Here is a 24,763-nt window from a genome sequence, read left to right as displayed (position 1 = left end):
CTATGATCACTTCCACCTGAAGCATTAATAACTGGAAACACATAAGAATTAAATTGTGAAGAACAATTATTCCAAACACTAGAAGCAGCCCACTGCACATAGGAGGAAGAACAATTTACATTAGACAAATTAAATGAAGAAAAATGATAAACTCTTGGTACAAATTGAAAGGGTAATGGATATTTAGGTGAGAACTGAGTAGAGCAAACAAGACAATCTTCTGGATTCAGTGCTGACGGGCTGGTTTCCGCTGACCTCCTGCACCCAGTAGGTGGTGAGCCATGTTTGTAGTCCACCTTCTCCTAAGGGTTCCGTGGGCAAAGATGTTGTGAGGAAGGGCAGTATAACCTGTAAAACAGAGTAATAGGAGCCCTGCTCAGGGGCATTAGTTTGTTTATTAAGAACTACATTTGCTGAGCCAGTTATGATGAACTAGCTTGTTACCGGGGGTACTTGTAGCCAGTAAGTAGGTGTTAGGGTACTTGCCGGCCCGGAGAATGGTGGTTTTTATAGGTTTTCGATGGCCAGAGGCTTGGGGTTCTGTAAGCCAAACCAGTTGGCCGGTGTTAAACATGGGGGACCAAGGCGGCTTAGGTGTAGGTGAAATGTGAGGCCAACGAGAGTAACTTTTGTTGAGTGCGATAAGTACCTGGGGTAAAAATGAGCTCCAGTTTTTAAAATCAGGGTTGGGGTTTGCTGTTCGCAACATAGCTTTAAGGACTGCAATTTTTCGCTCTACCACACCATTGCTTTGAGGACGATATTTAGTATGGATGTGAAGGGAAGCCCCCCATCCGAAAATGAGCTGTTCAATGCTTTTGCTGGTAAAGGGTGGTCCACCATCTGCCTGGACTTCAGTGGGAGTGCCCCAGGCAGCTGCTGTTTGCTTAAGAGCCACAGCGACAGAAGCAGCATTGGTTTTATTAAGAGGAACACAAAAGGTTTGTCGAGACCCCAGATCTACAGTAACTGAGGCTTTTGGAAAACGACGAGCACCTGGCAAGGGTCCTATTAAGTCAACTTGCCACGTACTACCTGGGGCAAAGTGTTCTGCAGCGTATGCAGAGCGCTCCTATCGGGGACGATTCATAGTTTTTACCTGCACACACTGCAAGCAGGACTGAACAATGAGCTCGCACTGACTGCGGCTAACGTCAGGCTGTTGGTTAGAAAAGCTAGATAACAGGCCGTACAATTTTGTGGGGGGTAAGTGTCCCCATTCTTCGTGGAGCCAGCGCAACAGCGGGTCTGCCTGTACGGCGGGATTTGCCATATGAACTTGGGAGACCTCTCTCATTCTTTGATCAAGACTGGAATGCAGGGAGTTAGTCTGGTCGATGGGAGGGACAGTGCGTAATGAACCAAGCGTGAGAGAATTTACAAATTAGGGCAAAAATTTGGTCCCACAATTTAACAAAAGCTGCGGGAGAGGCTTGCTCAATTAAAATGTCTAAACAAAATTGAGAATCGATACCTAAAACAACTTGCTTGTTGGCAGAGTGGGCATTAGCAACATGTTGGGCAGCTAAAAGAACACCCTGCACCTCGCATTCTTGTGCGGAGCAGGAGGGGGGCAGCAACTGCACATTAAAGTGATTACATGTGGAACAAAGAACTCCTGCCCTAGGGGATGGTGAGGTTCCCCCGTCAGACACAACCCAGGGATCATATTTTACTTCAATGCATAACGGTTGGTGAAAGGGGGGGGGGGGGCTAAGATGTTATCGCTGGGAGTTAGGGTCCATGCCTGCCAAGCTACCTCAACCTGGAAACATAGAAGCTGCCAGGTGCGAGTAGTGCCATGAAACTCGGGTGGAGGGGTACTTGTAAGCCACGGGATTAAATGAACACATGGTCCAGACAGGGTACCTGGGATAGGGAGTTGGGACCAGTGACGCGCACTGGATGCAGCCAGTAGCATTTCTCCCACTAGACCGTAGTTGTACTGGGGTCCAGACAGGTGATGGGCCCAATTGTAAATAGCATTACCATGTTGCAGTACAGTGAACCCTACATGGTGTTTTGTAATAAACAAATTAATGTTGAGGGGTTCTTGGGAATTAAAACGGGCGAGGTGGGGGTTAGAGGCGAACCAGCCAGCTAGTTTCTCTAAGCTTTGTTGTGCTGATGCGTTCCATACTTCTCGGGAGCGTTTAGAAGAGAGAGAGCTTTGTAGGATTTCTAGGTTAAAAATTAGCTGTGCCGGGATATATTGGCGGTGATAATTAAGGAGACCTAGTAGCTGCTGAAGCTCTCGTTTATTTTGTGGAAGGGCTTCTGTCCAAGGGTCTAATACACTGGCTGGGGCTTGGGTGTGAGTGGTGGGAGTGAATTGGAGTCCCAAGAATGAGAATTGCTGGCTGGCCTGCAGGTGGCTCTTTGTTTTGTTAATTTGCCACCCATCTGCTTCTAATGCATCAATTATCATTTGGGTGGTACTTTGAACTGCTTGTGGATTGGGCCCACAAATGACAATGTCATCTACATAGGTTAGCACATACACATCCTGTAGCGGTTTTACCTTTTGTAATGTGATATTGAGATGGGACGATGCAAGTGCAGGAGAATTACAGAACCCCTGTGGGCAAACTTTCCATTTATATTGGACGCCCTTAAAAGCAAAGTTTAAGATTCCTTGTGTGTCCTGGAGTGGGATTTGGTAAAACATATCCTTTAAATCAAGCGTACATGCCCACTGATTACTTGCATCGCTTAGTTGCCGCTGTATTTCGGGAATGGTGGCAGAGCTGGAAAATGCGATAGGCTTTACACGGCTGTTAGCTTGTCTGTAATCAATGACAAGGTGATATTTAGAGGGATCGCCGGGCTTGGGAATACCCCAACCCGTGGACAGAAAGGTGGATGCAGTGACCCTTTCTATTTTTTTTTCTTCTAGAAGCTGAGTGAGCAAAGCTTCAATAAGGGGAAGCCCTTCGGATTTTGTGGGAATAGGGGAAAATTTCCATGGCTGGGAGTTAACTACTTCAGGGGCATAGGGGGAATGATCGCCTACAGTTATAGGGAGGGCTTGCAGAATTTGATCATGCAGTTTAAATTTTTTAATATCTGAGATACCTAGCAGATTTTTTGATCCCAACAAGGCTTTTATTTTTCTTAGGTATTTTCCATGGGCAATTTTAACCCAAAGCACGGGTTTTTCTTGTACTGCATTGAGACCTTGAACAAACATAAAGGAGCCAGTAGGACAGTGGGGAACGTTGGGCTCAATAATGCTAACTTGAGCTCCAGTGTCTAATAAAAAGGAAGTGGGGGTGTCACCGTTAACTAACAGGGTGGCGTATGGGCGTTCATCGGTGGGATCTTTAATTTGGGCTGGGCAGCATCCGGCCCCTATTCGTTTTTTGTCCTAACATAGTCCTCCCAATTTTTCCAGCCTATCTGTTCGGCTACATTTTGCTGCTCTTGGTTTGACATTTTACGCAGGGCTTCTTTGGGGATCCCTTTGTTAAGAAGGAAGCCAAATAGTGCCCGTTCAGCTTGAGTTCGCTCAGGATATTTTTGGGGATTAAACTGACTTTTTGGAGGGTTTTTTGGTGGTGAATCAGCTGGGAGAACAACAGGCAGGGGCGGCAGTAACAACTTAATTTTACTAACCACTTCAAATAACGTTAAGATGGGTCCGCAAACGGCCGCATGCAAGTGCAGCATGGCACTGGTGTCAGCTCCAGGGGCAGCTTCTAATGCCAAATTAACCGCCTCTGCTGAGACAGGAATTTGGGTGGGATCAGTAACGTATATAAAGGATGTGGCCACCAATAGCTGTTGAACAGTTAAATTAAGTGGATTTTGTAGTGGATCCCACAGGGCTATGGAAGCTCCTGCAATTGCCCATATTAGATCGTGTGGAGTAACTAAGGTTCCAGGAGGGATATATAATCCTTTAAAACTGCCTTTCATTGCTAAAATGGCAGCTGCCGGGGTGGTAAGTGGCCAAATGCGATTATTTAATAAAGCATGACCCGGGAAGCCTCGTGCCCAATTGGCCGTCTTGGCTAAGGTGCCGGCCTCCTCGCGGTCCACCAATTCTGCTCCGTGTTCTAAGGCTAGCCGCCCGACCCAAACCATGCGTGCCTCGTCGGCTTTTCGTTGCGTTTCCTTTAAAAACTCTTTAAGTTCGGCCTTAGTACGTGTTCGCAGTTCAGTAACCTGCGTGGTGTTGCCTGTTTGTGCGTCTATTTTAGTTTTAGTTATTGCAATAGGCAAAGCTTCTGCTACGGTTTCAGATTCTGCAAATTCTGGGGCTGTTGGCAGAGCTGGATACAGAGGAGTTTTAGGAGCTTCATATGGGGGTGGCAAAATTTTCCGAGAGGGACTTGGGGGGGTGGTAGTGATGGGCTCTACCTTCTCTGTCTTCTTCTCATTATTACCTTTAGGAGAGCCTGGGGCTGCCTGTTTAGCTGCAGACATTGTGCCTCCATGGAGGACAGAGCACAGATCGAGGGCCTTGCATATCATGCTAAACAGGACGGTGGAAACATCCTCAGATTTATATTCATCGGGTCACAATTTTTTGGTTTTCTTAATCAAATTTAATTCTTTTATCATTTGGCATAATAATTTATGTGCTGGATCAGCAGGTATTACCCGAGGTGGGGGAATTAATTTGGAAACGGTGCCTCCAGATTTTTTAACAATGCTGCTACATTCTCTCCAAAGTTGAGAGGGATCTGCAGCACCGAGGTTTTCCACAGTCTCCGTGCACTGAGGCTGCAGGGAACAATCGGCTGACTGACTCCTAAAGCTTGGGTGGCACCGAAGGAGGCATCCCATATCTGCCAGGGTTAATGGTACAGTATAACCTTTTAGAGTTTTGCCCGAGCCAAGAGAACAGATTCATTCTATTTTTGGATTAGTCGAATTTTGGCTAGTAAGAAGGTGAAACTGCAAATGTTGGAACTGTTCAGTTTCATTATCTGCGCGATCTGCAGTGTGCCACGGGCATGGCCCAACCTCCATGCATCCTGTTCGTGACGCCATGTAGATTGCCACGTACTTTTAGGGGCGAAAGAAAAATGCAGAGCTGTTATTTACCAGGCTGCAAGTGGCAATAGACTGTATAGGTAAGGGATGCAAGGAGGGTCTGGGTCACGATGCAAACTGCAGGCACGCACACAACTAAAATTAATTAATTAAAAGTTTTATTGGGGATAGTTACAAGGGGTAGGGGAGCAGCGTATGATTAGCTAATAGGGTTAATGGAACTTAAAACATGCAATGGCTAAAGTATTTACTATTAAACAATATTTATAAACAAAGATGCAGTAAACAATATTTATAAACACGGATGCAGCATTTAGTAATAACCAATACTTACGAACACAAACCAACTCATAACGACCGGCAAACGTAGAAACTCTGCTTAAAACACGTGAGCTGAGAGAGGCTTCGAGGTGATCAGGCTCGGTTACGGGTGTGTACAAGGTACACAGGATTCGTTTTTCTTTCTCCTCTTCTGCCTGCACATGGCAGACCAGCCTAAAATACCCACTATGACATCATAGAAGTGTCATAGGGGACGGGGCCCAAAAACTGTGTGTGTTCATTTCTGATTGGTACAAGCAAAGTTTACACCAAGTAGGGGAGCAGGTGCCTGAAAGTCTGGCTTCGCCCCCAAAAGGTGAGGAAATGCATATAGTTCAGAATGCCTTTAACACTGACTGACAAAAGAAGAGGCCAGGGCAATACCAGTATGGGCAAGTCTTTTAGGATGCAGACAGGAACTTATCTTAACAAGAGGAAGATGTACAAGTGGTGTTCCAGGCCCTGAAAAGAGGCCCATACCACCAAATGTACCCACCAATCCCCAACCTCTCTCATTTCAATAGGTTTTGGCACCCACATCCCTTGTCTAGCAAGTGCTACTTCACTGATATTGAGACATCACTATCATAAAGCAGTCTCATAGTTCCTCATTCACATAATCAGGGTGACAACACTTTATTCCTCCTGCCCCAATAACAAAGAAATTGGGGATCCCAGAGCTGTCAAAATAACCATCCCAGGCTGCCGTGGGCTATGCTAGGTGGGGTGGGTGTGCCAATGCAAATACCTGAAATTCCTTTCCACACTCCCCATAATTCACCACCAGATGTCAGGGAAGAGCTCATCCTGACTCTGCTTACACTTTTAAACGCTGTTCAGCTGGGAATGGATGATTCCTCATTCTGTGCTTCACGTGGACACTTTGATTTGCTGATAGGAAAACCCCATTTCCATTCCCGGAAGAGTCTGATGTGTCCACACTGGTTTTCATTCTGGATGGGGATGAGATGTCAAAATATCAATGCTTTCCCTGGACTGGAGAATTCCAGAACTTTGCATTTCGACATTTCTCATGAAACGGAGCATTCCGACATCCCGTAACCAGCCGCTGGGTTGAGCCACTAGGATGCCTCAAGGGACTCCCAGGGTGCACTGCAGCAGCTCAGCCAGAGGAGGAGACCACAGTGCATCCAGGGAAATGTAGTCCGGCGGGGAGCAGGACTCACAGGGGAGAACTGGAGCATGAGGGACCAGAACTGAAACTCCCATAAGACACTGCAGCAGCTCAGGCAGGTTCTGAAATTAATGTTGATCTGACCCAAAATGTGTCCTTTCTCCCACTGGAAGATTCCACCAAAACTGATCTTTTCTGGAGGAAAAATTTGATTTTGACGAAACACCCTTTTCTGACAGGAAAATGTTTCGTTTGGAATATTTTACCCGGCCGGGATATTAAACAGCTGCCCTGTCCCCACTCAGCGGTGGCTCCATTTCTGTGGCACTTGACAGGATGTAACACACTCAGACCTGGTCTACACTAAAAAGTTCGGTTGACCCAGCACATCGCTTGGGATGGGAGGGAGTGAAAACTCCACGCCCCGGAGTGAGAGAGTGAGAGTGAGCCTGCCTTAACCCCGGTGTAGACAGCGCTAGGGCTCCGGGAGGATTCTCGGGAAGGCAGAGTAACTCCAGCAATGGGAGAACCCCTCCCATTGGCGTCGGTAGCGTCTACACTGGAGTGCTCAGACACCTAGTCTCCCTCACACCCCATGACGCTGCTCCACTAGCTGGGGTGTAAGGGTGGCGATGGCTGAGCTCTGGGACGCTTGGCCTGGCACACACACAAGCCTCACACTAGCTGTGCAGCGCACGGGGACAAGCCGTACAGTCCGAACGGCTGAGAACTCAGAGGTGGCCGGGAACAGGCCGGGAAGGCCACGGCCGATTCGGCCTGGGGATGCTCTGGACACAGAGCGCTCTCTGCCGTGCCTGGAGCTGCTTCCAGTGCTCCACTCTAGCTCAACAAGAGGAAGGAAATCGAGTCAGGCTGGACTCCCTGCTTGTGGTTTTCTTCCCTCTCCTTCGAAGGCGAAGCTCATGGTGGTGGAAAGTGTCCAAGCATGGACCCAGGAACCCTCCATGGAGTCACAGGCCAAGTATGGTAACTGCGGGCGCTTCCTCCAAGCACCCCGATACGTCCCGCCGTCGCCTTGCAGGAACACCTCCCAAGCCAGTGTCAGCCCAGTCTGTCCTGGGCCTAAGACCCCCGCGGGTTTCACAGGGAGCCACCCCACAGCCGTCAGAGGGGCCTGGCTTTGGCCACAGCTGCCCAGGGCTCCATGGATGCCGAAGGCCTTTGGGATTCAGCAGGGTTTGAACTCGCTCGTTAGCCGGCAGCCCGAGTATGGGGATGTGCAGGAGCCCGCGCAGCGGCTGGCTCTGCCTGAGGCTCATTTAGGGTGTGGCTCCCTGGGGTTCCTCTCAAGCACCCCCTTGGGGGCGACACTCCTAGTGCCCCAGGAGCTCCAGTGGGAAGAGAGGCTGCAGCACTGGGGCAGTAAAGGGAATCCGTGGGGGCACGCGATGCCCTCTCCCTATAGCTCATTGATGCTCCACTTCCCTCCGTTGCAGGGTTCGCTCTGGCATGAAGCAGAGAGAGGGCTGAGGCCCGAGGGCTCCTCAGGACGATGGTACATCCCGGCTGCTCCCTGGCCTGCCTGCTCTGCCAGGGTCGCTCCTAGCACCGAGCGGCTGAGGAAGAGGCGTGGGAGAGCAGCTCCTCCAACCAAAAGGAAACGCGAGCCCCACAGAACCTGCTCAGGCTCCGGCACGGCTGATCCTGGCTCATGTTCCCTCCTTCCTCGTGTAGCGCCTCCCTGTGGCCAGAACAGGCGTGTGCCCCAGGAACGCTGGGCGGGGAGGACGGAGCCAGGGCTGACAGGGAGAGAGGCGTCTGCAGGGCAGCCTGGGAGTGCTCACGAGGCAGTGAGAGACCTCAGCAGGCATCTGTCTGCCCGTGGGCACCAGAGCCGCCCACGCTCCCAGCAGGGCTGTGTGGGGCACAAAGAGGGGCTTGGCCAGTGCCTGGATGTGGGACCATGCAATGAGGTGCAAGGACAGACAGATGCTGGGCTGTAGGGAGACGTCCCTCCCTGCCCGGAGCTGGCTCCCTGCTCTCTGCCAGCCCCCTGAGGGCAGGGTGCTGTGGGAACCCCCCATTTACTGGGTCTCAAGGACCAAAATGTCACTGACTTTAAGGCCAGCACTTCCCCAGCCTGTGTGCACCCCAGAGCTGGACCAGTGGCCGCCCCAGTGCTGAGTATGGAGATCATGTCCCTCCTGCTGCCTGCTATTGCCCTGTCCAGACAGCCCAGCAGCTCATGAGCCCTTTAAGCCACAGCACAGCAGTGAGAACGACGCAGGGGGACAGGATTAGCTCGGATGACCCCTGTGTTTGCTCCCCTTCCTGAGAAGTAACATTCTGAGCCAGACCCCCACCCCCTACACTCTCTGTATCCCCTCCCCTGCCCCCACCATACCAGCAGCCAAGGGGAGAGACGAGAGCCCCGTTGCTGGGACACGCATGGCTGCACACAGCCTGGAGAACAGGCTGCCGGGGATGTGCTCCGTTGGGGGAGATCTGGTGAAGTAACTTCCCCTCTGCCACCCAGAGCAGGGACAGGAATCCCAGCCTCACTAGACCCTCCTTCCAGCCCTGAAGATTCCTCCTCTCTAGTCCAATGGTGCCTCTCCCAGGGTCTGACAGAGCTGGTCAGTGGGTGTCCCCTCCACCCCACACACCCCGTCCCCTGCACACCCCCGCTATCCACAGGCTGGAAAGATCCTGCCAAGTTCTCACTTGCTAGCTCAAATGTTGATGCCAAGCAGATTAAAAACACCAGCCCCAATACAACCGCGCTTCCCCTCCTGGAAGCAGATGCCTGGCAGGCATCCGGACAGCCCAGCCCAGGCCTGCCTCCCATTGGAGCTGTGAGTGCCAGCACTTGGCACCTCAGATGGGCCTCTGCCAGCTGACTGCTTTGCCAGACCAATGTCACATCACTGCCCTTGAATGCATCCATCAGCTTCTCCCTGGCTTGCGATCGATGCTATGCAAAGCCCCCCACTGCCTGGGAATGCCCTCAGGGGCTGGCGTTCTCCGAGGGGCTGATGTGTGCAAAGCTGTGCAATGAGCACCAGGGAACAGGGCGCTCTGGGTTACGCAGCCTGCCACGTTGGCGGAGGTACAGAGGCAGCTTGCTCCAGTGCAGCCTAGCATGAGAATCGACCCGAGGCTGCTGTGCGGTCCAGGCAATGCAACGTGACTCATGACCCCCGGAGGGGGAAGAAGAGCTAGCGCAATCTCAATCTGCGGGCTGGAGAGATGCTCAAGTGGAAAAGATTTCCCTGGGCAGGCAGTTCTCTGCTCGGGAACTTGCCTGGGGAAGACACCACTGGAGCAGAGCTCAAAGCCCACACCAGACCATGATGTGCAGCCATTCAGATGAGGGGAGAAAGCCTGACGCTAGCCAAGCTCCCGTGGGTTCCTGGCACAGCCAGGGGGCAGTGACCTCTTCCCGGATTGGGCTTTACCATGCAGCCATCGTCCAACAGGCTTCTGGGCCAGCTGAAGCCTGGTTAAGTGGGAGCCATTCATGGGGAAGTCTCTGGGCCAAATTCAGCAGATTCATGTTCATGTCGGGTCAGATTCTGGGTGCCCGCCAGCGTAAGTCAGGGACAACACCATCAAAGCCGAGCGAGATCTCCTACTGGGCCTGATTCTGATTTCAGTAACACCAGCACACATCTGGAGTAACTCCAGGGACGTCAATGGGCCAGATCCTCAATCTGTGTGGAGATGACTCTGTTGACTGCAGAGTAGCTATGCCAATTTGCACCACTGACTTCCGTGGAGCTATGACCGTTTACACCAACAAGCGATCTAGAGTGACTCTGGATTTACACCAGTGTAACGGAGATCACAGTCTGTCCCAGCCAATAAATCAAGCTCAGATGGCCCGATTCACCACTGCAACTCTGGTTTGACACCACTGTGACTCTGCTGATACCCGTAGTGCAGCACTGGGATTAAACAAATACCACTGGGAAACCAAGCCCAGAATTCTCCCACTTTGTACAGGGTGCCAGGCAGGCCAGAATCAGAGCCAGTGACAGTGTAAAGGGGGTCGTCCCCGCCCCTGAGTGAGTCCATGGCAATTGCTGATTTCATGGGGCCTGAGATCTGGTGAAGAGGGGCGTGAAAGACAGCTAGCAGCCCCCCATCGACCAACCCACGTGCACTCTCACTGCTTTGCAGTGCTGCAGGAGACACACTGCAGGCATGTGGCTGCTTTGCATCCCCTCTAGCAGTGCAAAGCAGTCAGAGTTTACTGGTGCATTGGCTTATGCTCACACCCTCCGCAATGCCCTAGGGACAGGTCCAGCCTTGATGTACCTCTCCCTTTGACGCAATGGGCATTGCACGTGCTAAAGTCGGCCCCTCGGCTGGTACCCCAGTTCCACTTACTTTTCAGCCCCCTCTGCCCCTGTACCCAATGGCAAACTGACTCCAATGCTCAGCCACTTACACCCAATTTGGCACCCAGGGCTTTGAGAGCCACTTGCTAACTGTGTGTTACGTTCACACACATGTCCACGAGTGGCTGGCCAATGCGAAGACTAGCAGCCGACTGTTGCTACAAGCTAATGGGGCTGCCTGTGTTGTTCAGTTTTGTCCCTGGGGCTCGAGGCACCAGGCTGCGTCCCTGAGCGGGCCAGGCCCAAAGCGTGGCTGTGGGACCTGACGTTACCCTGCTGCTGACTCGGGTCCCTTGAACATCCTTGAAGAGGCTGGTTCTTACCTCACTTCCCCCGTGCGCCCATCAGCCCGCTGATCTCTCTGCTCTAGGCTGGTGCAAGTGAGAAGTGGGCCAGGCGCGCGGGGGCAGCTGGACAAAAGGTTTCAGCACGAAGGAGCAGGATAGGCACCATGAGGGATTTTCAGAAGCACCTGGGTGCCTAACTCCCATGGGAGGTGAAAATACCAACAGGCGTCTTTGTGCACCTAAATCTCTTTGTCCATCTGGCCCCGAGTGGTTTCCTCCTTATCATAATGTTTCGAGCTGCCTGAATTATCACTGCAAACAATTCCCACCCTCCATTTTGGAATGGCCCCACCCAGTAAGTGCTTTGCAGCCACGTGTTTAGCTGCGGGACGTGGCTGATCAGATCACATGTTGGATAAACGTTCTCCATCCAGGACAGAGACAGTTCATTCTCCAGCACAATCTGATTGGCTGTCACATAGCCACACTGGATTTCTGTGTGTGTGCAGCCTGGATGCTGCTCAGGGCAGGGACTTTATTCAGAATCAGGCTCCTGATGCCCGGGACATAGCAAGCCTGGCTCTGAGCAGGCTCCTGCCAGTGTAAAGCAGGAGGAATGGGGCTGACGCCAGCTCCCGTCCAGGGGTAGAGGGTGGTGCTTAGCCACCAGGTGTTTGTTCTAAAGGAACAAGTATTCAGCGAAGGCCATGTGGGCCCTGATTCAGCCAGGTGTATGTCGCTCCAAGCCCCCGGGCCTTTGTCAGCCTCGGGTATCACAACTGCCCACTCACTCGTCAACCCTCGGGCCCCCAATGCTGGACCAGGAGCTGCTACGGCTCCAGCTGTGGCGTGGAGACACCTCCCTAGCAGCTGTGCCAAGCTACCTCCTGTGTGGCTCAGGCACCCATAGCCCTGAGTGGCGGGTTACCCAGCCCAAAGGCTGCCCCGATCCATGGGCTGCGGATGCGGGGGGCTCAGTTTGCTGTGTCACCATCAGGCCACATCTACACCACCACCCCAGCCATGGCTCTGGGTGCAGATCGAAGTGCTCTCGCCTGCAGGAGGGAGTGACCGGTGAGGCTGAGGGGCAGCAGGATGGAGGAGAGGCTGGAGGAGCTGTGCTAATCTGGGCCGAGCTGAGAGCCTGTACCCGTGGGCTGGGCCGGTAGGAGCTGGGCTGAGCTGCTCTGGGCTGTGGGTCCTGCTGCCATCCTGGGCTGGGTCAGTCTGGGCGGGCGGTCAGGACAGGCCAGACGGGGCCGTGCTGAGCTGAGCAGGGGTGGAGACCCTCTCTGCAGAGCTCACACCTTGTGCCTGTCCCTTCGAAGAGGAGGGCGATGCGTGCGGAAGGCTGGGGCTGCTGGGGCTGCTGGAGGGGAAGGAGTTGCCGGATGTGGCTGGGGCAGGCCATCCGGATGGCAGGATGGGGAGGGGAGCTTGCGACTCCCATGCAGCTTTCAGATCCGCCCTGTCTGGCCCTAGCTCAGCCCGGAGCCAGGCCAGGGGAAGGGGGCTGGACTGACAGCCTGGGACGTCTCAGGCCAGAGAGATCTGGGCGAGGACTAAGGGAAACCCAAATGCTCTGTAGCCAGCAGACTGGGCTCTGGCTAGTCAGGAGTTGCAGCCACCAGAGCTGGGCCCTTCCCCGGGTGGGCGAACCTCCAGCCAGTTCCAGACAGTGCCATGCTGCCATGCAGGGGGATCGTTTCCCAGCCTGAAGCTTGCAGGTTGAGAGCCCGTAGACTGTCCCGGCCCCAGGGCGTCAGGTGGTGTCAGGCTGCATAGCAGCAGCTCCTGTGCAGCTCACCGTCTCCGAGCACTCAGCCCTGGGGCCGGCTGGGGCAGTGCAGCAATCCCCAGCTGGGGCAATGGCCCGTTGGGGCCAGAGGTCAAAGCAGCAGTACCTGCACGGAGGGGACCGGTCTGGTACAACAGGCACCTCTGCTCCCCTCTTCCTGGGCTGCAGCAGAGACACTGGTCCAGCAAGCGACGTGGCAGGGGCACCTTGGGTTCGTTCAGTGGATCCTAAGCCACAAGCCTGAGAGGGTTTTGCATGCCTTCCCTCAGGGCCAAGCACCCTGCTTCCCTTCCCCAGCCTGGGGGCAGGCCGGAATTAACCCCAGAAACACACTCTGCACTCAGCTATAAACCAACACAAAAATGATACACGGGACCATTTGGAGGCCCTCAGTGGAGAGTCCCATATCCCCTCCCCCTCCAGCAATAAGACAGAGCGTTGTGTCCCCAGGGCTTAGATATACAGAGGGACCCTCTCCCACTCAGTGAGGAATCCAAACAGCCCCCAGTCTCCCAGCCCACGGGTCTCTCAGGAGAATGCTAAACAGCAGGTACTGAAGTTCACTACTAAATGTTTAAATCAGCTGGTTCAGATAACTTCCATCCAAGAGTTTAAGAAGAGTTGGCTGAGGAGATTGCTGGACTATTAAAGTTCATTTTCAGTAAGTTACAGAATATGGGAAGAAAGCTAAGGTGCCAATATTTAAAAGGAGTGTGACGAAGTGCAACTGTTCTTAATGTTTCCTCTGAATACTGTGGGGGGGCCTCCGTTTCTGGCTGACCCTCTGTCTCCTGGCAACTAATGGCCAGGCCCTTCCCCCCTGCAATGGGATACTAAAGCTGTGGGAGACAGAGAGATCAGGTGACCTCCTGGCCCGGGAAAGGGGCTGAGCAGAGAGGAGGGACTGGAGGGGGTTGTTAGTCTGGAGCAGGCTGGGGACGAGGAGTGAAGTGCAGATGTGGGGGTCTGGCTCACTGCCCCCCAGAATGGACCCGGCCGAGGGGTCCGGTTCGCGGTACCTACAAGCTCTGTTTTAGACCCTGTTCCTGTCATCAAATAAACCTCTGTGTTACTGGCTGGCTGAGAGTCACGTCTGACTGCAAAGTGGGAGTGCAGGACCCTGTGGCTTCCCCAGGACCCTGCTGGGGCGGACTCGCTGTGGGAAGCGCACGGAGGGGCAGAGGATGCTGACTGCTCCAAGGAGAGACCCAGGAGGTGAAGCCGTGTGAGCTTCTTGCCCTGCAGACAGTCTGCTCCGAGGGAGAGGAGGCTCCCCAGAGTCCTGCCTGGCTTTGTGGGGAGCAGTTCCAGAGCATCGCCCAGGGACTCCGTGACAAGGGGTAAATAGGATGACCCAGGGAATATGGGTCAGTCACGATGACATTGAGCCCAGGCAAGGTAAAGGAGCAGCTGATACGGGACAGGGAGCGCAGCAGTGCCAGTTGGTGAGGGTACAGCAGAGACTTTTCCTGACCCAGAACCTCAGCACAGCAGGAAGTGCACACGCTGCCAGCGGCCCCGCCTCCAGGAAGGAGACGCCAGCGCTATCAGGTTTACACACTGGACCTGCGGTGGCTGCAAACAGTCCTTTGAATTTGATGCTGCCACTCTGGGTGGCAACGTGACGGGAGGACGTAGCCTAGGAAGTGAGCGGTTGAGGGTTGCTCTGGCGGGTGGGGCGGGACCACGGGGGCAAACGAGGGGGAGCTCCTAGGTGGAGAAATCCATGGTGCGGTTATAGGTGCTGCGGTGTGTCAGCCAGCACGTGCTGAGGAATGCTGGAACACGGCTCCCCAGAGGGCCGGGTAGCCGTGCACAGCTGCCTCGGTCCCAGGAAATGGGTCCATGCTGCTGATCAAATGAGCCACCGGAAGGGTTCTGGAGCATGTGCAGCAGGGCCGGCTTTATGAAGTGCGGGGCCCAACTCGAACAGTTTCGGTGGGGCCCTAGCAGGGATGACTTAAAAAGTAAAAATGGAAAAAAAAGCCTTCCATTTCTTCCATGTATTATTTACTTTCCATAACTATATAAATAATAAAATTGTATATTATGTACATTGCATCATATATGCTGTTGATTGGTTATTAATGACCGCCGTTTCACATTTGTGGGTGTCACGGAGTCACCGGGCGATGCTCTGGAACTGCTCCCCACCAAGCCAGTCAGGACTTGGGGGAGCCTCCTCTCCCTTGGAGCAGACTTGTTCAGGGCAAGAAGCTCACACGGCTTCACCTCCTGGGTCTCTCCTTGGAGCATTCAGCATCCTCTGCCCCTCCGTGCACTTCCCACAGTGAGCCCGCCTCAGTGGGGTCCTGGGGAAGCCACAGGGTCCTGCACCCTCACTTTGCAGTCAGACGTGACTCTCAGCCACCCAGTAACACAGAGGTTTATTCGATGACAGGAACAGGGTCTAAAACAGAGCTTGTAGATACAGCGAACCGGACCCCTCAGCCGGGTCCATTCTGGGGGTCAGTGAGCCAGACCCCCAAGTCTGCCCTCAGCCAGCTCCAGACTAACAACCCCTTCCAGCCCCTCCTCTCTGCTCAGCTCCTTTCCCAGGCCAGGAGGTCACCTGATCCCTTTGTCTCCAACACCTTCAGTTGGCACCTTTGCAGAGGAGGGGCCCAGGCCATCAGTTGCTAGGAGACAGTGTCAGGCATTTAGGTGCACTGGCCCTTTGCTCTGCCAGATACTTAAGAACTGCCATGGAGACACTGAGGCACCAACACAGTATTCAGAGAAAACATAAAGAACATTCCTAGTTCATCACATCTCTCCCCCCTTTGAGACCGAACTGAGCGAGGTCACTTCAGCCAGTGACCTGGGGAAGTTCGAACCCACCAAAGTTGCCATGGATGCCCCAGCATCTCTCCCATTCCTCGGTGTGAGTTACACCAGGACAGTCCAGTCTCACGCCCTCCCTTAGGTCGGGTGTGCTTGATGGCACTTGCAGGCCACATGTGGGAAGGTTTATGCGGCTTGAACCCTTTTGCTACCCCAATACCCCTGGGGTTCAAACTGGGACGGGGTCTTCTCCCAGCACTCTGGGCTGCAATTCGGGCTCTCTTGGTTAAGAGTATCATAATTTTCCAAGAAGGCCTCGGTGTCATCACCTGCCTTGTAGGTGGGAAATTTCCTGTGCTGTGGAGCAATAATGGGCGCCGGGTTGTTAGGGTTGTCTGGCACATGCAGCCCAGCTTTTGCCAACTCCAGTTCATGTTTTCTCTGTTTTTCCTTCTCTTCATTCTCTTTTTGTTGTTTTTCCATTTCTTTTTGTTGTTTTTCCATTTCTTTTTGGTGTTTTTCCATTTCTCGGTGGTGGGCCGCCTCCTCTTCTTCTTGCTTCCTTCTGTGGGCCAACTCTTCTTCTGCTTGTTTCCTTCGGTAGGCTACCTCTTCTTCTTCTAGTTTTCTTTTGTGTGCTGCCTCTTGGGCTGCCTGTTCTCTTTGGAAGGCTGCCAGTTTCATGCTTTCTTCCTTTTCTTTCATCTCCATCTGTCGCCTGTGTTCAGCTTCTTTGATTTGTTCTTCGGCCTCAATTTTTGCCTTAGAAGTCATGGTTCCTGTTTTCTTGTGTTGGGGTGCCCTCCGGTGTTTATCTTCTGAACTGCAGGTTCTCTGTTGCCTCCTGAAGTCTGCCTAGCAACAGTGCCTTTAGCTAATTTTCAATGTTAAGTAAACCTGAAAAACCACTTTATTTGCATTCATATAGTGCTGGAACTTGCCTCCTAATGGGAGGGCTATTGCATGACAAAAGACCCTTAACAGTCTGGTAATGGCTTCTTGCTTAACATGCAAGCCACAAACTGCCAGAGAGAGCAGAAAAAAAAATTCTCTCTGGTTCCCTTTTAAAACCAACCTATTTCTCTCTGCTAAAAAGCCCTTAGCAGAGAAGAGAAAAATATAATATTCCTACTGGCTTCTGGATTCTGTCTATATCCCACCTGTTGCACACCATATCATAACCTTAATCCCAGATTTGGACCTTAGCGTCCAAAATATGGGGGTTAGCATGAAAACCTCCAAGCTTAGTTACCAGCTTGGACCTGGTACCTGCTGCCACCACCCAAAAAATTAGAGTGTTTTGGGGCACTCTGGTCCCCCTGAAAAACCTTCCCTGGGACCCCAAGACCCAAATCCCTTGAGTCTCACAACAAAGGGAAATAATCCTTTTTCCCTTCCCCCCTCCAGGTGCTCCTGGAGAGATACACAGACACAAGCTCTGTGAAACTACACAGAGGGACTCCTCCTCTCTGTTTCCAGTCCTGGAAACAAAAAGTACTTTCCTATTCCCCCAGAGGGAATGCAAAATCAGGCTAGCAATCCAACACACAGATTTCCCCTTGATTTCTTCCTCCCACCAATTCCCTGGTGAGTACAGACTCAATTTCCCTGAAGTAAAGAAAAACTTTAACAGGTCTTAAAAGAAAGCTTTATATAAAAAGAAAGAAAAATACATACAAATGGGCTCTCTGTATTAAGATGATACAACACAGGGTCAATTACTTAAAAGAATATTGAATAAACAGCCTTATTCAAAAAGAAGACAAATCAAAGCACTCCAGCACTTATATTCATGCAAATACCAAAGAAAAGAAACCATAGAACTTACTATCTGATCTCTTTGTCCTTACACTTAGAAACAGAAAATTAGAAAGTAGAACTACTTCTCCAAAGCTCAGAGAAAACAGGCAGGCAGAAAACAGAGACTCAGACACACAATTCCCTCCACCCAAAGTTGAAAAAATCCGGTTTCCTGATTGGTCTAAAAATCCGGTTTCCTGATTGGTCCTCTGGTCAGGTGCTTCAGGTGAAAGAGACATTAACCCTTAGCTATCTGTTTATGACAAAGAGCCCCCATCTTGGCCTTTGCCAGCTCTGGGCTTGGGCAGCCACTTCCCACTTTGTGGCCCAGACACAACACATCTGCCGTCCCCCCTTACACTTTCCAGCTTTTACCATCAGTCCCACCTCCTTGAGGCAGCCCAGCCCCGTCTTCACCTGGGACCCCTGTTCCTCCCAGGTCTGGCTAAAGATGCACATGTTATCAGTGTCTGCCAGGGCTAAGTTCTCCATCTCCCTCTGCTTGTCTAGAATCTCCCCAGGCCTAGGCATGGGGTCGGCATCGGACACTGTGATGGCTTTAAGCTTCTGATAGCCCCCATAAAACCAGATCTTTCTGTCTCCCTTGGGGATCAGCCCCATGGGTGAGGCCCATGGGCTGTAAAATGGCTGGATCCCATCTAAAGCCAGGATGTTTCTGACCTCTCTCTCCAGGATCTGGGTTGCTTTCCCAGTGACTCTGAATGGGGAACACCTGATGGGGAGATTGGCTCCCACCTCAGGGAAGAGATCCCCCCGGGGGTCTTCCCCCTTCTCCATCCAATCCTCCCTCTTCAGGTCCAGGGGTCCCCTCACTCTCCTCCCATCCAGCAGCTCAAATGGGAAGAGCCCTGTGGATTCCTGGAGCACCACCAGCTGCCTCCCGATTCCCCCCAGTTCTACTTCCCCTTGGGGAGCCCATTCCCGGTACAGGAATCCCTTCTCCTGCAGGACTCTGTCCCTGCAGCCTTCCCCAAGGGGGTTTGCAGCGCTGTGGCCAGCAAGTTTCCTCAGCTTCTCCAAGGAGGGATCCCTCTGCAGCTCAGTCTGGGATTCAGCGGCTGGGGCAGGGAGTGGGACCTGCTCCCTCTCGCTGCCTGGGCCTGGGGTCACAGCCCCCCTGAGCCCTGTCCCTGGTAGCTCCCTTCCTGCTGTGTAATCACTTCCCAGCAGCACGTCTGGACCAGGCAAACCTGTTTGGCAGCTGACCTGCCCTGCCTGGGTGTCCCTGCACTCAGCTGGGGTCTCAGCTCCCCCCACGCTCAGCACTGCCCTTGCTGTCCCAGTGGGGGCAGGCAGCGAGCTCTCTGCTCTGGTCACAGCATCAGAGCCAGTGTGAGCCCCCTCTCCGGTGTGCAGGGGGGCGGGGAGCATCTCTCCCTCCCACTCAGCCCCAGGGGGCTGGTTACAGGTAGGCAGGTATCCTGAGCCCTGCAGCCCCTCCCCCCTGCCAGCCAGGTCATTTGCAATTTCACTGACCATTTCCATCCTAGCCAATTGGTTCCCTGGATTTGAATTCAAACCCTCGGCCATTACAGGAGCGGGGACTGGATCTTGTCCCATGGGGAGACAGTCACCCCCCCAACAGGGTCTCCGAGCCGATATCCTGGAGAACCCCAACGACCAGCCAGCCCAACCCCTCCTGTGTCTGCACAGGGATCTGGGCCATAGGCAGGGCGAGGGGCTTCACCCCAGGGAACTTCACCCAGGTCTCACAGTCCCTCAGCATCTGGGGCTGCACCACCACAGTTCTCTCTGTCCCAGGGTCTCGCCCCCGCAGGCGTGTTTCCCCACTGACCCCTGGGCAGCCCCCTATGTCTCTCCGCTCCACCATCGCCAGTCCATGCTGCTGCTGCTTCTCCTGCAGCTTTTCCTCGGGCTCTTGCTCTCTCTCACGGTCCTCTCGCTCTCTCGGGCTCTGCTCCCATCCCATCCGTCTCCAATCTCCTGATGAGGAACCCGATCGTGAAGACCCTCGTCTGATTGGGGACCAGACTCCCGGGGATGCCTGGCTGATGCTCCAGCTGCTCTCAGATCCTCTTGTAGCCCCATCTGGGCCAGGAATCTGCTCCTCAGAGGGGTCCTTCTCCTCCAACTGCACGATTAACTGTGCCTTGGTGAATTTCCCCATGCGTAACCCTCTCTTTGTGCACAGGATCACAATATCCTTCTTAAGGAGATGGTGATAGACCATCACTTCACCGTTCCCAAGTGGCTCTGGACTCACAGGCCTGTGTGCTCTTGGCTCCCCCATGGTTTCCAGGAAGAACCCCTGGTGTGCCAGCCCTTCTCTAGATCACCACCTCTTTGCCAGGGTCAAGCTGCAGACTCCTCCGCCCCTGGGACCGCTCCTACAATCCCCAGGGGAACCCTGTGTGACGAACTGGGAAAGTTCTTAATGTTTTCTCTGAATACTGTGTTGGTGCCTCAGTGTCCCCTACGCAGTTCTTAAGTATCTGGCAGAGCAAAGGGCCAGTGCACCTAAATGCCTGGCACTCTGTCTCCTATCAACTGATGCCCTGGGCCCCTGCTCTGCAAAGGTGCCAGCTGAAGGTTTTGGAGACAAAGGGATCAGGTGACCTCCTGGCCCGGGAAAGGGGCTGAGGAGAGAGGAGGGGCTGGGAGGGGTTGTTAGTCTGGAGCTGACTGGGGTCAAGGGCGGAGGGCAGACCTGAGGGTCTGGCTCACTGACCCCCAGAATGGACCCAGCCGAGGGGTCCGGTTCGCTGTATCTACAAACTCTGTTTTAGACCCTGTTCCTGTCATCGAATAAACCTCTGTTTTACTGGCTGGCTAAGAGTCACGTCTGACTGCAAAGTCGGGGTGCAGGACCCGGTGGCTTCCCCAGGACCCCGCTGGGGTGGACTCGCTGTGGGAAGCGCACGGAGGGGCAGAGGATGCTGAATGCTCCAAGGAGAGACCCAGGAGGTGAAGCCGTGTGAGCTTCTTGCCCTGAACAGGTCTGCTCCAAGGGAGAGGAGGCTCCCCAAAGTCCTGTCTGGCTTGGTGGGGAGCAGTTCCAGAGCATCGCCCGGTGACTCCGTGACAACTGGTGGCAGAGGTGGGATGTACTGCACCCCGTGAATGGCGCTGCTTGCAGTAAGTGACTGGGGAGCAGTAAAACAAAGGAGGGATAATGAGGACCAGGCATGCTGAAGGCTCAGAGAGGGATGGTTTCAGGGGGCAGTTAACCTCTGGGAGTGTGTGACCAGCGAGAAGGACTGTTGTAGTAACGGGGTCCCCCTGAGGACTGCAGCGAGCAGTCTCAGGGGTGGAGGAGCTTGCCGCTTGTGATGCAGTAGGGACTGTCTGTGTGGGGAGTGGGAGAGCAGGGGAGGACTTTAGGGGATGGACGATGCCAGAGCCTGTAACCTGAGCTAGGTAAGGGAGGGGAAAGGTCAAACACCTTTGCCCGGGAAGGGGAACAAAGGAAGGGAGCGGCAGGAGGGGAGCAGTTGGAGTTTGGGCTTGGGGCTGTGTGGGTGGAATTCAGGGTATCCTAGCTAGGATCCAAGCACCCTGAAAGCCCAGAAGGACTCGGTGGAGGGGTCCTGACTGTGCCTGCAAGCTCTGCTGTAACCTGTGTTCCTGTTGTCCAATAAACCTTCTGTTTTACTGGCTGGCTAAGAGTCACTGTGGGTCCCAGGAAGAGGGGTGCAGGGCCGGACTCCCCCACACTCCGTGACACCGCTCGACCCTGGGAGAGAGAAGGATTTTGCAGTAGCAGGGTTCCCCGGGGGATTGCAGGAGCAGTCTCAGGGGCGGAGGAGCTTGCCGCTCGACCCTGGCAAAGAGGTGGTGATCACGAGAAGGGCTGGCACACCAGGGGTTCTTCCTGGAAACCATGGGGGAGCCAAGAGCACACAGGCCTGTGAGTCCAGAGCCACTTGGGAACGGTGAAGTGATGGCCTATCACCATCTCCTTAAGAAGGACATTGTGATCCTGTGCACAAAGAGAGGGTTACGCATGGGGAAATTCACCAAGGCACAGTTAATCGTGCAATTGGAGGAGAAGCAACACTCTGAGGAGCAGATTCCTGGCCCAGATGGGGCTACAAGAGGATCTGAGAGCAGCTGGAGCATGAGCCAGGCATCCCCGGGAGTCTGGTCCCCAGTCAGACGAGGGTCTTCACGATTGGGTTCCCCATCAGGAGATTGGAGACGGATGGGATGGGAACAGAGCCCGAGAGAGCAAGAGGACCATGAGAGAAAGGAAGAGCCCGAGGAAAAGCTGCATGAGAAGCAGCAGCAGCGTGGACTGGTGATGGTGGAGCAGAGAGACATAGGGGGCTGCCCAGGTGTCAGTGGGGAAACACGCCTGTGGGGGCAAGACCCTGGGACAGAGAGAACTGTGGTGGTGCAGCCCCAGATGCTGAGGGACTGTGGAACCTGGGTGAAGTTCCCTGGGGTGAGGCCCCTCGCCCTGCCTATGGCCCAGATCCCTGTGCAGACCCAGGAGGGGTCGGGCTGGCTGGTCGTTGGGGTTCTCCAGGATATTGGCTGGGAGGCCCTTTTGGGAGGTGACTGTCTCCCCATAGGACAGGATCCAGGCCCCGCTCCTGTAACGGCCGAGGGTTTGAATTCAAATCCAGGGAACCAATTGGCTAGGATGGAAATGGTCAGTGAAAATGCAAATAACCTGGCTGGCAGGAGGGAGGGGCTGCTGGGCTCAGGATACCTGCCTACCTGTAACCAGCCCCCTCGGGCTGAGTAGGAGGGAGAGATGCTCCCCGCCCCCCTGCACACCGGAGAGGGGGCTCACGCTGGCTCTGATGCTGTGACCAGAGCAGAGAGCTCGCTGCCTGCCCCCACTGGGACAGCAAGGGCAGTGCTGAGCACGGGGGCAGCTGAGATCCCAGCTGAGTGGGGGGACACCCAGGCAGGGCAGGTCAGCTGCCAAACAGGTTTGCCTGGTCCAGACGTGCTGCTGGGAATTGATTACACAGCAGGGAGGGAGCTACCAGGGACAGGGCTCAGGAGGGCTGTGACCCCAGGCCCAGCCAGCGAGAGGGAGCAGGTCCCACTCCCTGCCCCAGCCGCTGAATCCCAGACTGAGCTGCAGAGGGATCCCTCCTTGGAGAAGCTGAGGGAACTTGCTGGCCACAGCGCTGCAAACCCCCTTGGGGAAGGCTGCAGGGACAGAGTCCTGCAGGAGGAGGGATTCCTGTACCGGGAATAGGCTCCCCAAGAGGAAGTAGAACTGGGGGGAATCGGGAGGCAGCTGGTGGTGCCCCAGGAATCCACAGGGTTCTTCCCGTTCAAGCTACTGGATGGGAGGAGAGTGAGGGGACCTCTGGACCCGGAAAGGAAGGATTGGGAGGAGAAGGGGGAAGACCCCCTGGGGGATTTCTTCCCTGAGGTGGGAGCCAATCTCCCCATCAGGTGTTCCCCATTCAGAGTCACTGGGAAAGCAGCCCAGATCCTGGAGAGAGAGGTCAAGGACCTGCTGGCTTTAGATGGGATCCAGCCGTTTTACAGCCCATGGGCCTCACCCGTGGGGCTGATCCCCAAAGGAGACAGGATGATCTGGTTTTGTGGGGGCTATCAAAAGCTTAAAGCCATCACAGTGTCTGGTGCCGACCCCATGCCTAGGCCTGGGGAGATTCTAGACAAGCAGAGGGAGATGGAGAACTTGGCCCTGGCAGACACTGATAACATGTGCACCTTTAGCCAGACCTGGGAGGAACAGGTGTCCCAGGTGAAGAGTGGGCTGGGCTGCCTCAAGAAGGTGGGACTGACGTTAAAAGCTGGAAAGTGCAAGGGGGGACGGCAGAGGTGTTGTGTCTGGGCCACAAAGTGGGAAGCGGCTGCCCAAGCCCAGAGCTGGCAAAGGCCAAGATGGGGGCTCTTAACCAAAAGAGCCCAAATCACAGACCAGAGGGCTGGGGAAAGACCCAATCCCAGTTTGAACCCCAGGGGTATTGGGATAGCAAAATGGTTCAGGCTGCATAAACCTTCCCACCTGCGGCCTGCAAGTGCCATCAAGCACACCCGACCTAAGGGAGGGCGTGAGACTGGACTGTCCTGGTGTAACTCACACCGAGGAATGGGAGAGATGCTGGGGCATCCATGGCAACCTTGGTGGGTTCGAACTTCCCCAGGTCACTGGCTGGAGTGACCTCGCTCAGTTCGGTCTCGAAGGGGGGAGAGATGTGACGAACTGGGAATGTTCTTAATGTTTTCTCTGAATACTGTGTTGGTGCCTCAGTGTCCCCATGGCAGTTCTTAAGTATCTGGCAGAGCAAAGGGCCAGTGCACCTAAATGCCTGGCACTCTGTCTCCTAGCAACTGATGGCCTGGGCCCCTCCTCTGCAAAGGTGCCAGCTGAAGGTGTTGGAGACAAAGGGATCAGGTGACCTCCTGGCCCGGGAAAGGGGCTGAGCAGAGAGGGGGGGCTGGGAGGGGTGGTTAGTCTGGAGCTGGCTGAGGGCAGACCTGGGGGTCAGGCTCACTGACCCCCAGAATGGACCCAGCCAAGGGGTCCGGTTCGCTGTATCTACAAGCTCTGTGTTAGACCCTGTTCCTGTCATCGAATAAACCTCTGTGTTACTGGCTGGCTGAGAGTCACGTCTGACTGCAAAGTGGGGGTGCATAACCCGATGGCTTCCCCAGGACCCCGCTGGGGCGGACTCACTGTGGGAAGCGCATGGAGGGGCAGAGGATGCTGAATGCTCTAAGGAGAGCCAGGAGGTGAAGACGTGTGAGCTTCTTGCCCTGAACAAGTCTGCTCCAAGGGAGAGGAGGCTCCCCAAAGTCCTGACTGGCTTGGTGGGGAGCAGTTCCAGAGCATCGCCCAGTGACTCCGTGACACCCCCACTTTGCAGTCAGACGTGACTCTCAGCCAGCCAGTAAAACAGACGTTTATTCAACGATAGGAACAGGGTCTAAAACAGAGCTTGTAGATACAGCGAACCAGACCCCTCTGCCGGGTCCATTCTGGGTGTCAGTGAGCCAGACCCCCACGTCTGCCCTCAGCCAGCTCCAGACTAACAACCCCTTCCCCCCCCTCCTCTCTGCTCAGCTCCTTTCCCGGGCCAGGAGGTCATCTGATCCCTTTGTCTCCAACACCTTCAGCTGGCACCTTTGCAGGGGAGGGGCCCAGGCCATCAGTTGCTAGGAGTTGTTGGAGGAGCAGGTTTTTGTAGTTTTTGTAGTTTGTGGTGTTTGTGTGTGAGTGAGTGTGTGTGCAGGCTGCTAGGGGCTGTGTGCTGAGAGCGAGGCTGAGCCCTGAGTTGGGGGCGGGGCTTACCTGATT

The 24,763-nt window shown here is 54.2% G+C and overlaps 1 protein-coding gene across 2 annotated transcripts in view; it reads left to right on the top strand.

The window, feature by feature from the left end:
• Window positions 1–24,763, top strand: part of LOC127051249 (uncharacterized) — a 385,487-nt gene that overhangs the window by 20,452 nt on the left and 340,272 nt on the right. Inside the window, exon 2 of one of the 2 annotated variants that reach the window (XR_007774449.1) lies at window positions 23,610–23,838. Coding sequence is in view for 1 of the 2 variants with exons in the window: in XM_050953336.1 (XP_050809293.1) it covers window positions 23,610–23,684 (75 nt within the window). In the remaining variant the exon portion in view is untranslated. Of the gene's footprint in view, window positions 1–23,609; window positions 23,943–24,763 lie in introns of those variants that run through there. The other variant, XM_050953336.1, reaches the window with a different exon arrangement.

The sequence above is a fragment of the Gopherus flavomarginatus genome, chromosome 1, assembly GCF_025201925.1.
Source record: "Gopherus flavomarginatus isolate rGopFla2 chromosome 1, rGopFla2.mat.asm, whole genome shotgun sequence".
In the NCBI taxonomy this organism is placed as follows: Eukaryota; Metazoa; Chordata; order Testudines; family Testudinidae; genus Gopherus; species Gopherus flavomarginatus.
The sequence above is the reverse complement of the archived record's forward strand: the minus strand, read 5'-3'. Positions and strand labels throughout refer to the sequence as shown.